The 15,775-nt window shown below is 45.9% G+C and overlaps 1 protein-coding gene across 1 annotated transcript in view; it reads right to left on the bottom strand.

The window, feature by feature from the left end:
- The window catches only part of INTS1 (integrator complex subunit 1), a 2,112,141-nt gene that overhangs the window by 2,009,857 nt on the left and 86,509 nt on the right, over positions 1–15,775 (bottom strand). The window contains exon 3 of the mRNA XM_069647642.1: positions 6,662–6,952. Coding sequence (XP_069503743.1) covers positions 6,662–6,952 — 291 coding nt within the window. The remainder of the gene's footprint in view (positions 1–6,661; positions 6,953–15,775) is intronic.

The following is a 15,775-nucleotide window of genomic DNA, read 5'->3' as shown; positions in this document are numbered from 1 at the left end:
TCCCCCTCAGCCGGGTTCCAATCCTTCTCTGAATCGTCAGCCTCCCACAGTCGGGATCAGACCAACCACTCACTGTGGACATCCCTCAGTCGGGTTCACACTTGTCATCACAATGTTCATAGGTGTTTTAACACGATGCAGGATTCACTTCCCTTGGTTTTACAGCCAGCCCTCAGTCAGGCTTCACATTAGTATGCTTTTGCAGGCATCCCTCGGTTGGGTTTGCGCCAGTAAGACAGTTTCCTTTGTTTAACTTTTCTTGCCCCCTTCAACATTTGCAAGTCTTAGCACAAGGTTCAGATTAGGTCACCTCGTCCTGGCTCAGACCAACTAGAGTGCGTGCTGATTCAAACAGACTTCCGAAGGGCGTTCTTGTCTCGCTGGGTCACTCTGTTAGCTGATGGCAAGTGCAGGATTTTTACCATCACAGTTCGCACATCGTTCCCCTCAGCCGGGCGTAAACGCCAGTTTGTAACAACGAAAACTTCTGCAATGTGTCAAGGACTTTCGATTGTAGAAAGGATTTGACTTGACCTTTTTATGATCACAAAACACCTTATAGCACAGCCTTGCCTATGGCCTCTTAGTTCTTGTAGTTTCCTTTGTAATATTCAACACAGTCTCTTTGTTTAGAAGAGGGGTACCAGGCAGAGACCTTCGACTGAGCGCCCACGTGACGCTGGACCACTCTGACTCTGGTACCAAGTCTGTTCACAACAACCTTTTGTCTACTTTATCTTCTTACGGATGCTACTGCAATCTTGAGTCTAACACAAGCCGGTCTACTATCAGGTGCTTCTGACTCACCGGCTGTGTTGAACTTGTTCTGTCCCTTTTTCCGCTGGAGTCAAAGACGGTACCTCGATGGCCACCACAACTCCCCACCCTGGCAATCATTGCAGGAGGGGGCCATGTACCGCTGCCATCCGTCGCACCACCCGTCAGCTGCGATTCCCGGTCTTACGTATCTTTCATCGGAGGCTTCGCTGATCTGCGTTGAAAAGGGCCAGAGCAACTCCCTCCTTGATGTCCTTTCAGGTCTCGCTGCCGTTCTCCTCCGTTTGAACTGCCGTCCTGGAATGGCTGCTTCCTCATGCGTTCCGTCTTGCTCGGAGTGTGCTCGCGTGCTCTGCCTTTTTATCCCTATAAGGAAGGGAAAGGGTGGTGAGGTGTGTGTAGTTGTCGGTAATTGCCTGACCCTTGTGTTGGGACATCTCAGGTAAACAGCTCGGGTATTGGTCCATTGTCGTTCATGCTGTGGGAAAGTGTTTGTGTTAGAAAAGGGGGGTATAGCTTCCAACTACCGGGCAGGATCGGGAAAAGGTGTCATAAGGAAGGAGATACCGCATCTCACCCTTCAGTGTCACACTCCCCGAGGACCCCACATCCAGGTGATCCTCCCTCACTAGTGCACCCCCAGGAACTGGATCCAATAGCAATGGCCATGTCCTGGCCACCTAGATGACAGAGCCCTGGGAACTAGTCAGTGAGACACCTTCAGGTTTCTCACAGTTCACAACCAGCATTTCTAGATGCTGAAGCACACCTAGAGTGAACCACCCACATAGTCTATAAAACCATCAACAACGCAATTACACACCAAAACACCAGATAATCTTACAGCTACGGCCACCTGTGACTCTGGATCCCTTACGGACACTAACTAATGCGCACAACCAAACCCACCACAAATCCACACAACATACCAACACCAACACAAAACACTACCACACACCCGCGGCACTGAATCTTACCCATACGGTTACAGCACATGTGGCCATCCGTACAAACTACTGCATGCAAAACAACACTCACAGGCGCCAGTTCCTCCTGGTTCTGAACTTATCCTCACTAACCTCACCAAACACCTCTCTTGCACAGACACGTAAGTGCACGGAGACTGCCCCAGGGTGGTAGCGGTGTGCGGTATAAATCAACATAACACCTACACATACATTGCCGATTAGGGACCTGCACAGCGTGCACATTTGTGCTTATTATTTTTAATTTAATACTGTGCCAGCTCAGCACCGTAGTAGTCTCAAAAACACAAACCTTTTCCAAGTTAAGGTGCATGGAGTCCGCACAAGGACATTAGGACCTTAGTCTGCTTTGGATGAAATGACCAGAAAACAGTGGGATGTAAAAGAAAAAACACTTTTGAAAGTAAAATATGTTGCAGGGGATGAAAAAGTGTGCAAGCGTTAGAAGAGTGGAGATTGCTGGAGGGTTCGAAATTGAGGGGAGCTGACAGCTCTTTAGGCCCTGCATGTACCCTAGACGAGCCTGGTTAGATTGACACCAACATCTACAAGAAGCTCCTTTTGGCTCCCAATGCCAATTGATACTGAACAAACAATTTAACTCTGTGCATTTGGGGCCATCTACAAATAAACATTAGGACACATATATACGACATTTTAAGCATAATGGTTCATAAATATTTAATGTTTCCATCTTATGTGGAAGTTTGATTTGCAGAAGGTTATGTGCCAACTCCTCGTTCCCCAGGGTCAGCTCCTGGTCACTGGTTAATGACGGATACTGTAAGGGTGTCAATAAAGGAGACTGCTGGGCTCAGCATTGAGGGGAGATGGGAGCTATTTAGCTCCTGCTTACAGCCTAGAAGAGCCTGGCTAGCTTAAAACCAACAATTGCCAAGAGCTACTTTTGGGCCACCAGGCCAGTTGGTGCTGAAGAAACACAACTATGTGAATTTAGCGGTGTGCATTTGGGACAATCTATAAACAAACATTAGGACAGATTTATATGCCATTTAAAGCATAATGGGTCATAAATAATGGATACAATTATATGTTTGCATTTTATGCGCAAGTCATATTTGACTAACGCTATGTACTAGCTCCTTGTTTCCCAGTGTTAGCTCCTGGATACTGATGGATACCCAGGAGATGCTTGTAGCTCCCGCTTATCCAATCCTAATTTTGATACCCGGGTTGACGCAAAGGTGGCATGATTTGGGCTATAGACTTATTTAGAAACATGGAAATAAGAGGGGTTTCCCTGCCTCAAAATGAATTCTAAAAGGATCTGTCAAGATGTCCGTCAAAGTATAAACCACTGTTCTGTGTTAAAAACCTACTTATCGCTCACACTCTAAAACTAAAGAGTAAACGAACATAAAATCCCTTCTTTAATGATAGTTGGCTCCTTTCTCCTGCTTCTGGATTATTGCTTAACCAAAATGTTCCTATAAACAAACAGGGGGAATGACTCCCTTCCCTCGGTTTGCAGGTTTCAAAACAGTCTTTATACAATGTTCTCTCCATGAGAATGGCTACCTTCTCCTGGTGTGATTCTGTACAAGTTCCAATAGAACCAGGGGGAAGGTCTCCCTTCCCCTGGCATAACCAACTTGACTTCTATTTCAGGACCAAGAGAATGACTTCCTTCTCCTGGTATTACTTGATATTCAGTGCTTTCAGATTGATACACGTTTGCCTTGGTAACTTGCTGTCAACAATGTCCTAAATCTTCATAGGATGCCAGATCCTTCTCTTTTGATTAGTGGACTTATCTCCGCCACCATGATGGGGAAGATTTCCTGTATGCTTAAATGTCTCTTTGATGAGGTCCCTGAACCTTCTTATCTCACCAATGGGTACCTCTTCTCCACTGTCTGCGGTGGACAGGGTCCCAGACCCTTCCCCGGATGCCAGTGTACTCATCTCTGCCACCGTCTTGAGGGCGACTCCCTCTCGTATTTGCTTCGCTTTGCTTCTGGTCCCAGACACGTATCTTGTTTGGGTTCCTAACCCTTACTTTCCTTCCCTTTAAGCTAGGCTCGCTTGGTTTACTCTCCTGCCAAGTACTGCCACGAGGAAGATTACTCATATCATCAAGTTCGGTTAACTCGCATTCAGTATTTTCAATGAACTTGTATTGACTCTCAAGCTTCATGCCCCTACCGGTTCCTGCGTTACACCAGTTACCTTCGCTGGCCTCGGGGCGCTGTGCCGGTTCTTCCTGGGGTCTTGCTTTGTTTGGAAGCATTGCGCAGCCATCCTCGTCTCAGTGGCTCCTGCTCCATGTTCTTTGTCCCCTCTCGCCGGGCCCGTGGTGTAGGGGCTGTTGCAGGACTGTGCGGGCACCTTCTCAAGGACGCACCACCGCTCCTCAGCCTCCAGACATGTTCCCAGTCAGCTACTTACCACCGGGCAAAGGACTCTCACCCCTGCATTCTCGTCTAAAGCGGATGACTGCTTTTGGCTTCCCAGGAGCATTCTTGGCTCAGTCTTTGATTTTCCCAGGCTTGACTGCCTCCCGTGCTGCTTTCCTTCGAGCTGGCCTGCATCCAGGACAGTTCTCTCCTTCATACAGTCCTTCGTCTGTGTTTACGTTGTTTTGGTGACCACACTCCCACTGAGCACTAGAACGTTTCCTCTCGTTCCATGATTCACTCTTCATGGTTCCTTGGGGGCCACATCTTCTCAGTACTTGCATTGGGGTTAACCTTTGCTTCTCAGATGATCTTCGTCTCAGTTGGTGAAACTGACCTGATGTTACAATAGCGCATGGTTGTGTCAGTCAGTGGAGGGTGTGAAAAGGTGCAAGATGTTTTAGGTACGTTTGGGTTCGGCTGTTGTGGCGTTTATCGGCCAGGTGGTTGTCCTTATCCCCAGAAGGGGAGTCCATCCCCATGAGGTCCTCCCACATTAAACCTCCCTTAGCGGGACTACTGGGTAGCGGCCTCACCTCCCTAACCTTATTAGAAGGGGCTCCCCCATGGGGAAGAGTGACAACACCTAGTGAATCGTCACAATACCAGGAGCTGTTTTTAGCACCTGCTTATCCAATCTGAATTTCGAGCCCTATGCTATATTGCAAAGTATTTAAAAGTCTGGGTGAGGGGGCTAAAATGTGCTCGATCCACCCCAAATATAATTTGGGCACAGCAGACCAGGTTCATGCCAATGAATGATCCTTAAATTAGCTTTGCCTTGAGGATTTGCACACGTGGGAGGGGTAGCACACTTAACCTACATTACTTACAGTGCCAACACGGACACAAAGGTTGTCATTGCACTGAGGCCCAGATTATCCATCTTTGGTCATTCTGCTAGGGCAACAGCTAGCACTGATGATGAAATTGCCCAATTTGCATTCTATTATTGCAGGCATGAAGACAGGAATTGTGTTGGGGATAGGACTGCCCCAATGACCACGTTTGTGTTGCAATTCCCAACAGTGCTATCTCATGCATGGTGACAGTGCTGGTGGCTTCCAACAATGACAATCTTGACAATGTGCCAGTGCAAATCTAGCCAAATGTAGTTATTTAACATGCAGAATAACTGGGGCAACCCCAGTCACTGCTCCACTATGAAGACTGGTGCAATTGAGGCTGCACAATTAATTTGTATATCCCAAAAAGAGGTCCCGTAAGGAATGTACCGTAAGGGCCCCACACACACGTTCTTGCTATTGGCTTGTATGTGGCTTATGGCAGTTATAGCAGGCAAGCCCCCTCCTACTAGCCTGCAGGTCAGTGTCAAACCGGGCCTGGGGCAGACCTTTTATCGAGATGTCCACCACATGCCTGCTAAGGGCCTAGAACCTTGAGGGGAGTTGTCCTTTTTGCCACTGGTAGCTGAAGGTAAAGCTGGCTGGGAGAGGGAAGTTAAGGCAGAGCAATAATGCCTTAATTGAACATAATGAACACTTCCCTTGATATCATAGCAGGGCATAGCAAACTGGACATTATGTGTGACGTGCGTATAAGGTAAATAAGCAATGATGTGCTAAGTTGGTATACGGAAACTGACGATGCGATTCCTGGGTTAAAATAAATGTGCATAAACAAACCGAGAATCATATTTATTTATGAACATTGTTGGTGGCTTAAAGTAGCAATGGTCAATTCATTTGTTATTACTTCATAACCCAAGCCAAATACAAATGCTCCACATTTCATGAATTCTTCACAGGTCTGGAAACCACAGAATAATCATTTAAAGGCATAACTAAATTGTAGAAGTCAATTGATGAACGTATACTGCTCCAGTTTCAATATACCTTTATCAAACAACTAATTTGCTGCTTTAAGGGAGCATACAAATAACTAAAAAAGCTATCGTTTTGCACAAATGCCTGTAATAAAATACAGTGCATGTCCATTCTGGGTTCCTAGTCATTGCATCGAATTCCTACCATCGACATACCATTCCATCTAAAAAAAATGCATGGAATGCATTTTTTGTGTTATTTTTAATGGGGGTGCTAATCATTTAGTAATGGGATGCCCAATCATAAGACCAAAAGTGAAATCAGGAACAGCTGCCAGGTGCTCAATTAAGTACAGTGCATGCATGTATGTATGTATGTATGCATGCAAACCAATGGATATTAAGGGAACATCTCTCTACCCTGGTGCCAAAGTGAGTCCACTCCAAAAATTGAGGTTATTTATTCCGGCCCAAAAAAGCATCTTTTAGCAGAGTTCCTTTTTAATACTAGCTATGAAAAATGGAAATAAAAACACTAATTTTAGAGTGAGTTCATAGGAAGAAAGATTGCAATTCAGATCAAAAGAATATGTGATAGAAATTCTGTTATTCGCTAACATGTTGCATTGCGTTGCCCGCTACTAGCTTCTGTCCAAAAGAGGTTTCATTAAGAATAGTTTCAAACGTCTTCTTACCTTCAATCGGGATCACAGATGGCTCTTTAATGGAAGGAGAAATGGCTCTCTTCTCTGCAACAGCAGCCTCTGCCAGTCGCCCCAGGGCACTGAGTGGAGGGGTAGAAGAAAGTTTTGGGCGCTTGGTGAGACCAGTCAGTGCAGACGTGCTGGCTAAAGCAGTGGTGGCCTCACGTTTACGTTCAGAAGATATACCAGTGGGAGTGGGTTTCAGAATAGCAGCCGGTGCTTTGGGTTCGCTAGACTGGCCCTTTGAGCCCAAAGCTATGAAGTCTCCTGGAGGGGGGTGGCCTGTGAAAAACAAAGCAACCAATCAACATTTTGAGAGCAACAATTCAAGGCCAGTTTCCCGTATAGATCACTGTGTACAATGACGAACTTGGATGAAAATAAATGTTGCCCGACATGCATTGTTTTACGATCTTTCCTCAGTGTTATGTATCTCCCAGTGAGTTTTTCGGCATCCCTCTGGGAGTATAATTAAGTGGGCCACCCATTCCTACATCACCAAAGACAGCACAAAAACAGTAGTGCAGCATGATGCACTGACATCCCACTGCTCCCACATCTCTCATTTGTGAATTCGCCTTCCTCATCGTCCCCACTCCTTTTGCCCCACTGTGGCTTTCTCCTCTTCCCTTACCCTCCCAAACCCCGACTGTTGCTTCCCCTCATTCCCTTTCTTTACATGGTGCATCTATGGCTCTGTTACTTCTGATAGTTAGCCTTGCTGTCAGCTTACACTAAATTGAGTACTTCCTACCGGGTACTATAAACTGGCATCACTGGAAAATTGCTTGTTAGCACGAGATCTCTTTATCTTCCCTCTTTCATGATCAGCATTCCATTGGATCCATTGTCTACAAGCACATTCCCTTTACCTCAACCCCATCATAGCTTCTCACTTTGTTAGTTCCTTGCAGACCTACCCTATTGCCGCTTCTCCCTACCCCTCATTGTTTGCCTTTGTCCCTCCCCTTCCTTCCTCCATAAACTATAGTCTAGTTACCCTGGGTGTGGGCACAATAGGCCACCAGCGCCGTAAGAGCACTATTGTGGTGATTAGCGCTAAATAAAAGCATTACAACACAACATGAGGTAAATGGTATATAGAAGAAAGAGAAACTTACATTTTGTAATATTTTTCTGCTCAATACAAGATTCCTCATTTGATCGAACACCTCCCAGGCAAAAATATTTTCAACAGCCAGAAGGTACACTGCAGCTTCGCGCTAGGACAAAGTCCTCCCCCGCACTCCCGCTTGACCATAGAGGCGGAAGATAAGGTTGTCAAAAGGTTTGGCGGCTGCCACAATCCACACAATGCTGGACCTGGGGGGCAGCAAGGTGGAGGATCGCCCGACCACTTTCACCATGCCATAAATAGGAGGCAGGGGCTCCCCGCCACATTAAGGCAAATTACACAGATGTCCCCTGACATACTGGTATCCTGGGTTAGCAGGAAGAGGGGGAAACCTGGTTCATGTACAACAGAGAAGCTAGACAGCCACGAAGCAGTCAAAGAGCGCATTACTAAAGAAACATTCACCTACCAATCACAACAGGCACAGGGGAGTCTCTCTGCTTATTCACCAAGGTAACTCACAAGCAGGGATACAATGGGATAGTCGCAGAGCATTCTCCTAGGCGGCATTGCTCTAATGAAAATCCATGGTACCCTTATCCAAGATGGCAGCCTGCGTTAAGTCATCAAGCTCCACAGTGCCTGGAAAGCTCCTGGGGGGGGCCAAAGCCCTATGCATTTTCAGGGATTAGCCAATCAGAAATCAATACGTATAACGGCTCACAGCGCATACCCTTTGAGCATAGTGGAGCCCAGAGTGGCGTGGGTGCATGAAAGTTTGGAGCAGTGTAGAGAAGAGCAATGGAGCGAGAACAGGAGCTCAGCAGAGAGAATGAAGGTGACACGGGAGAGGAGGTGAAGGAGACCATCAAAGGTTAAGAGAGGAGAGGAGGAGGGTGAGAAGAGTGGTGAGGAGCACTAAAAGGAGAAGGAGAGCAGGAGGAGACTGAGAAGAAAGGAGAAATGAGGACAAAGCAATAAAGGAGGCAAGTAAGCAAACACTGAGAGGCGAGTTAAGCTCCAAGGAAGCCAAAGTGATAGTGGGAAGCGGGGTGAACCCAGAGACTGGTCAGCAGGAACCTGGAATTTTGTAAAGAAGCCCACACATGGCGAGGCTTTGAGGAAGAGGTTCAGGTGAAGTTAATGGACTGAGGATGACGAAAAGGGAACAGAGCCCCATAGGTCCCACAGCTGCAAACAACTGGCGAGGAGGGGAGAGAAAGTAGACAGGAAGGCCAGAGATCTAGGACCTCTTAGAAAGGTAGGTGCCTAGAAGAAAGTCAGTTCTATTTCAGAGGAAGCCTACTGTCTGCCTAGGACTCTGGGTTTGAGAGGGAGCTCCTCTGACCTAGCACTGCTGCACAAAAGCAGAGCGCATGCCCCACTCTGGACCTGAGGGACCGGGAATAGACTTCCCCCACCATTCCTTCAAATATTGTGATGGATGAGGAGAGAGAACTGTGAGACATGTTTACTTTATAGGCTTTTTATTCCTGTTGATGAACTTTCGTACTTACTTTTCAGGTCTGGTCCGACGCAACAGGCACAGGAAGGAAGCCGGACCCAGCATGAGAGAGGACTGGAGGACATTTTGCTTTGAACTTTTTTCCTTTGTGATCTTCAACCCGAGACAGTAGACATTGAGGGATTGTGGAAAATCGGAGTCCTGAGAAATAGTTTATTTTGTACTTATTCTTACTTTCTAGAATTTTATTCAATTGCCTCTTAAGATAATGCAAAATAAATAGATATTAAGAGTTGTGTCTGGCCTTTCTGTGAGCATGAACTGCAAAACTATGACACTAGCTGCGGACAGGTTGTCGAAATGTGCAATGACCTCGATGTAACAGCCTGACATATTTTGCCACCTTCCCTATAGTAGAATGTACACAGAGACTAATGGTAATTTCATTGCTCGCCAAGAAATAAAACTCTTTAATACATAGAACAATCAAGCTAGAAAGGATGTGCTAGGGGACAGCTGTGCCCTTTCATATCCCAGAAAAACTTACTAACACCTATTCACCAAAATAAAACTTCTTAGTCTGGGAGATGCAGAAATGCTTTTTCAATTTGCAAGAGTGAAGATTAAGAAATCTGCAGATTAACCTCTTGCATCAGATAGAGTTCAGACATTCCTTTATGCAAAAAAGAAGGCTTCTGGGTAACCTATTCCTCAGAACCAAAACAAAACATCCTTTATCCAAAGTTCTATTCTGGCCCTCACATTCTAAAAATCAACCCTAAAGGTGAAAAGGGAAAATGTCTTTGTCCTTCAGTAGTGAATAAATGTTCAAAAAGGAAAATGTATAACTCCAACACAAAAGTTCCAGAAAGACAATGTTCCTTGTTCCAGAGGGTGGTTCCCTTCCCCTGGATTTCTCTTTAGTCTGTTTTATACTTCCAATAATAATGGTTCCTTAAGTTTCCCTTATTCAACAACACAACTCGTAAACAAAACAACTTGACTGAGTCTGTATCTTGGTAGGATACCTGGTGTATTCCCTTGCCAGGGTTCCACTCCTCTTCTCTTGATCAATAAAACAACTGGTACACAAAACAACTTGGCGTTAAGTCTGTACCTTGGTAGGATATCTGGTGTGCTCCTTTGCCAGGTTTTCACTCCTCTTTTCTATGGTATAACAGCAGTTTTGCTAGTCCCGATACATCCTTCTCCGGAACCTCTTTAGGTAATGTATTTCACATACACCGTTCAGCTTGTCCTTGCCCGGTGTGTTTCCCTACTAGGGGTTTCTACTATAACCACATTTGTAATTGCCTGGTGTACTCTCCTGTCAGGGCTTTCTTATATGAACACACTTGCTGCAACTGCCTGGTGTACTCTCCTGCCAGGGCTTTTCTCATGTGGGCTCTGCGCACACTTCCAAACTTGATAGTCTCTTATGTTTGCTTGATCTGGTATTGTCTCTGCCTGTATACTATCCTGCCACAGTTTCTCTTATATGCATATTGCATACACTCACAAACTTGAAAGTCTAATACTTTTGTCCAGTTGTCCATTTTAAAGCAATGCTCACTTACTCATTCTGTTTCATGTGCTTCATTTACAATTTTTCGGCTTTGGCATGGCTGCCAATATGCCTCGCTCTCGCTGCTTCCCTTGGGTGTACTCACCGGCTCTTGCTGGCGTTTCTGTTTCTTCTGTGGTAAAACAGTGGCGGCCGTTCTTTGTTTCCTTCATTCTGGCTGTCTCAGTTTCTCAGCTTCTCTGACTCTCGGGTTCCTGCTGGGCTCTTCTGCGTCATTTTGGGCTTCGGTAAGGCGGAGTCTGCCTTCCAACACCTGCAAATGTCCAGAAGCCTTCTGTCGGCTGCTGTTGTTCCCGCAGCGTGTTCTCTCTCTCGCAGTCAGCTTCCCTTTGCCATGTGCCTGACGTGGTTGGCTGCACGGAATACAAGCCAGCCCCACTGTCTCTCGGTAGATACCGAGAGGAGCAGTGCTCTCCTGCCAGCAACGCACATCACTCAGCTGCTTTACCAGTTTAAATTTCCCAGCTGCAGGTATGCTCTCGCAACTAGAGCGCAGCTTGTGCTCTTTGCCTCCATTGATCTGTATTACTCGGTTCATCTTCCTCGTCACAGTATTCTTGTATTTATGAGAATGGAAGTTGTGAGAAACCCAACGGTATTCTCTCACCTTGTCCCTCAGGAGCTTCCATTCAGGTGGCCAGGGAAGGGCCATTGCTTTTGGATCCCGACCCTCGGGGTGGACAAGCGAGGGAGGATCACCTGAGTGGAGGGTCACGAGGGATTGGGAGGAGGATACCAAAGGGCGAGATATGGTATTCCCCAATTCCCAATAATACCCCAACCCACTCTCCATCAGCCTTCAAGGGGTATTTTCAGTCTCACCCCATCTTCCCCTGTCCATTTCCAACAAATACTGAGACGAGGAGGAGGCAACTAAGATCAATGAAGATTACCCATAGAAACAACACAGGGAAAGTAAGGGAAACCTACTATAGAAAGAACTCAAGTTGTCCCACTGATAGAATCAGGCAGGGTCTGGCATTTAATAATGACCACTCACACCTGACTCAACTTGCCTGCTTTTTTCACTAAAAAGGGTGTGGTTTTTCACAAGAAGGAGAGCGAGCTGTGGATGCTGTCCGGACCGGAGAAGCCAAAGAGCAAACAGCCGCAGGAGGTGGAACCTGAAGAACGGCGTGCCGAGACATTAGCTGGGTGTTTGTGAGGGGCTGCAGCGTGGCTAGGGAGCCATGCCTCCAAGGAGCTAGAATACGGCAGCCTGTATCCTGTTGGTGGCATTTGGTGCAATGCTCGTTCTCTTGGGATGTGTGCCGGTCTCAAAGGTGTCTGAGGGGCAGCTGGTGTGAGACCCTGACCTCAATCCTGTGTATTCAGAGAGACCGCTTGTCAAGGAGTGTAAGAAAGAAGCAACAGAAATAGAAAGAAGGAAGTTGCACTAGCGGCGCAGAAGAAATGTAAAGTGTAAAATGCATTTTTGAAGTGTGCAAAGAAGGCAAAGTGAAAGAAAGACTTTTAAAAGGGTACAGAGAGAGAACAGTGTGTCAAGTGTGCAAGAAGCAAGAAAGAAATGGGCAGATGCAAGGGCGCACATTAAGGGAAAAGAAAGCAAAGGAAGGTGCTTGAGTGCATGCAGAAAAGGGACGGTGCAAGTGTGCACAAGAAATGAGCAAAAGAGAACAAGAAGGGTTGCAGGAAGCATCTGAAGGTGAATTGTTTAAAAGGAAGAGCAAGGAACAAAGAGAGGGGTTCAGATCAGAGTGGTCACGCGTAGGAGGAGTCAATAACCAGGCGGTTTCAAAAGTCTCTGATTGCACCCCACAATGCTGAATGGTGTACATCCTTTCAGGAAGCCACGCTTGGCAAATTAAATGCAACAAAACTAACATTGAACTGGCCAAAAAATCCATGACACAGAGTGAAGAGATTACTGTCAGTACTACCCAGAAACTGTGGGGGCGCGAGGATTCCATTTTTATACCGGTATCCGGGTCGGAACTGGCATCATTAATAGAAAAAATGAAGCCAACTTCCTGCAAGGGGGACGTGTGCCCTGCGATGGTCATAACAACACGCTTCCCTTTGTTGATCAGCCTCCTGTGTAAATTTGTGAATGCTTCTTTCAGTGAAAGTCATGTACCGGTGGCCAAAAGATTACATGGATTACGCCTCTGCTTAAAAAACCAGGTCCATGCCCTTTAAATCCCCTGAATTATATGCCAATTTCTAACTCTCTTTTTTGCTGAAGATCCTTGATCACTTAGCCTAAACACAAGTCATGACGCCCCTTCAGAACAATAAGATCCTGAACAAATGGCAATCAGGATTTAGGGAAAACTATGGCACAGAGACTGCCCTTCTGGATCTTAAGTCCAGACTTCTCTGTATCATGGACAACGGACAGAGAGCCTCTTGATGTTGCTGGACGTCTCTGCTACTTTCGATTTGGTAGATCACGCACTACTGCTTTCTCGGTAGTGGAAGGTGGTGGGGGTTCTCAGGATCAGTGGCCCGTTGGGTTGAATCATTCCTTTCCAACCGATGGTGCAGAGTCAGCAGCGCTTTGGCTGATACAAAACCTGCTTTGCTTACACCCACTTTCTATAACATTTTTACTGTCCTAAGAAAACCATCCATCAGATTTATGGATTGATCCAACGCTGGATGAGTAATAATGGGCTGGCACTGAACACCAGCAAAACCGAACTGATAATAGTAGGCACTGTAACAAAAACCTGTAAAATGGGAAATGACTAAGCCCAGTTTTGAATTGATGGCTGCGACATAAAAATCAAAAACAAAGTGAAAACCTTAGGTGTCTACTTTAACTGTAATCTCAATATGAAGGCACAGGTCGGCAGCCTGGTGTCCTTAGCCTGATAATACAATAAAACGTTGACCCAAGCACGCCCTTTTATCTCATGACCAAATCGGGAGATATTAGCTAGGACCATAATCGGTTCCAGACTTGATTATTGCAGCAGTCTGCTTGTTGGCCCGGCTACATCTGACAAAGGTCGCCTTCAAGTCATTCAGAATAATGCAGTCAGAACCATCATGGATCTCAAAAGAAGGGATCATGTCTCAGAGGCTAGAAGGAGCCTTTATTGGCTCCCTATACAAGCCAGAATCGACTTTCGCAGTCTCTTAATAACACAGAAATGCTCGACAGGATCGTCGTCTTTATATCTGAGTGAAGTGCTGGAGACAGAATTAAATGCACGTAATCTTAGATCAAACAACACCAACCAACTCAGAGTCCCAGTACATAGCATTTTTGTGGTAGCTACAATGGAATGCTATTCCCCCTGATATAAGGGAAGAGAAATCAACAGAAAGAGAAGCTACTGACAGCCACCTGACAGCCTACAGGCCTTTCTTTCACAGACACAAACATTTAACTATATCAAGATTTTGCACAGGGCACCGTGGCGAAGAAAAAAAATAATATTTTGAGACTGGCGACGACCTTGCTTCACGATAAAGGAATCCAGTACAGATGGGGGCATCCTTGTTGATTACATAGGTTTTATAGAAGCCAATGGCTTTGGTCTCTTCTTCTAGGCAACTTCTTCGCCATCTTCCAAAACCCACACACATGTATCAGAGTCAATAATTCCTTCACCTAACCAATACAGATTGTTCTGGGTACTCATCCATGTTGCCCTTTACTTCACCTTATCATATCTTTCCACTTGCCATTAAACTCCAGGACCAAAATGTACGCAACAACACCCTAATCTAGGGAACCCAATGCAAAGGTATTTTGTATTTTTTTTATTTGTTTATTTGTAATGCGCAGCTTGCCCTGGGGCATCTGGGCGCATGATTTGAAGGCAGCGATTACAAACAAATTTAAAAAGTTTACAGTCATTCAATACGTTACATCAAGAGAGAATAAACAGGTACTACAACAAACAATCAAACAATATATATAACATTATACTATAGCAAATGCCAAACGATATGAGAATCAGGCTACAGTAGGGAGGGCAAGATGAGGAAGTGCCAGAGCAGGTAACACCTTGCAAAAAGAAGGCCCGCGTGGATTAAGGCGAAGCGGCCAAAGCATCAAGTTCATGGAGCCACAGTTTCATTTTGTTTTTAAAGGAGTCAATGGAGGGAACTGTTCCGAGTTAATTGGGTAGGGAGTTCCATAGCCTGGACGCAAGGACTGGGAAGCTCGATCCTCCGGCTGTCTGCAGCTTGTAGCTAGGAATAGACAATGTGTGTACATGAGCCGATCTCAGAGGTCTGGTTGCGGTGTGTTGCGAGAAACGAGTGGACAGGCAAGCAGGTGCCGCGTTGTTCTGGGCCTTGTGAATTAGAACGAGGGCTTTGAGAGATATGCGATGTGCAATGTGTAGCCAGTGCAGGTTACGTCTTGTGTCAGAGATGTGAGATCGCCTAGGTATGTTAAGTGCAGTGCTGATGGCATTGGTCTGAGTGACCTGTAATTGTCCAAGTGCCTTTGGCTAGTCCCTAAGTAGAGGGCATGACAGTAATCAATTCTGGACATAAGGGTTCTGGCGAGGATCAAGCAACTGCCGGTAGTCGGGAAGGGTCGGCACGCGGTGATGAGTTTGCGGGTGTAGGATGACGCTGATACTACCGCGTTGGTTTGTCTGTTGAGGGATAGTGTAGAGTCTAAGTAGATGTCAAGTGTTTTAATGACATTGGATACTTTGATAATGTTCCCATCAATAGTAAAGGATTTGTATTCTGGGTCAAGTTTGGAAAGTTTGGTAGGGGAGCCTAGAATGAGTAACTGTTTTTTCATCATTGATGCAGAGCCCATGATGTGCCATCCAGGCCTGGATGACTGTGTAAACTGCATTGAGTGCTTTGAGGTCGGTTACATAATTGCCAGTGATAGGGATGAGTATCTGGGTATCGTCTGCTTAATTGGTTTAAGAGACACCAAGATAGTCAAGTACATCAAAGAGCGGTTTAGTAAACACATTGTACAATGTGGGAGATACGCAGGATCCTTGTGGGACTCCACACGGGACATGAGCTGGA

This window comes from Ambystoma mexicanum, chromosome 2q (assembly GCF_040938575.1).
Source record: "Ambystoma mexicanum isolate Mex_15411 chromosome 2q, UKY_AmexF1_1, whole genome shotgun sequence".
Taxonomy (NCBI): Eukaryota; Metazoa; Chordata; class Amphibia; order Caudata; family Ambystomatidae; genus Ambystoma; species Ambystoma mexicanum.
The sequence above is the reverse complement of the archived record's forward strand: the minus strand, read 5'-3'. Positions and strand labels throughout refer to the sequence as shown.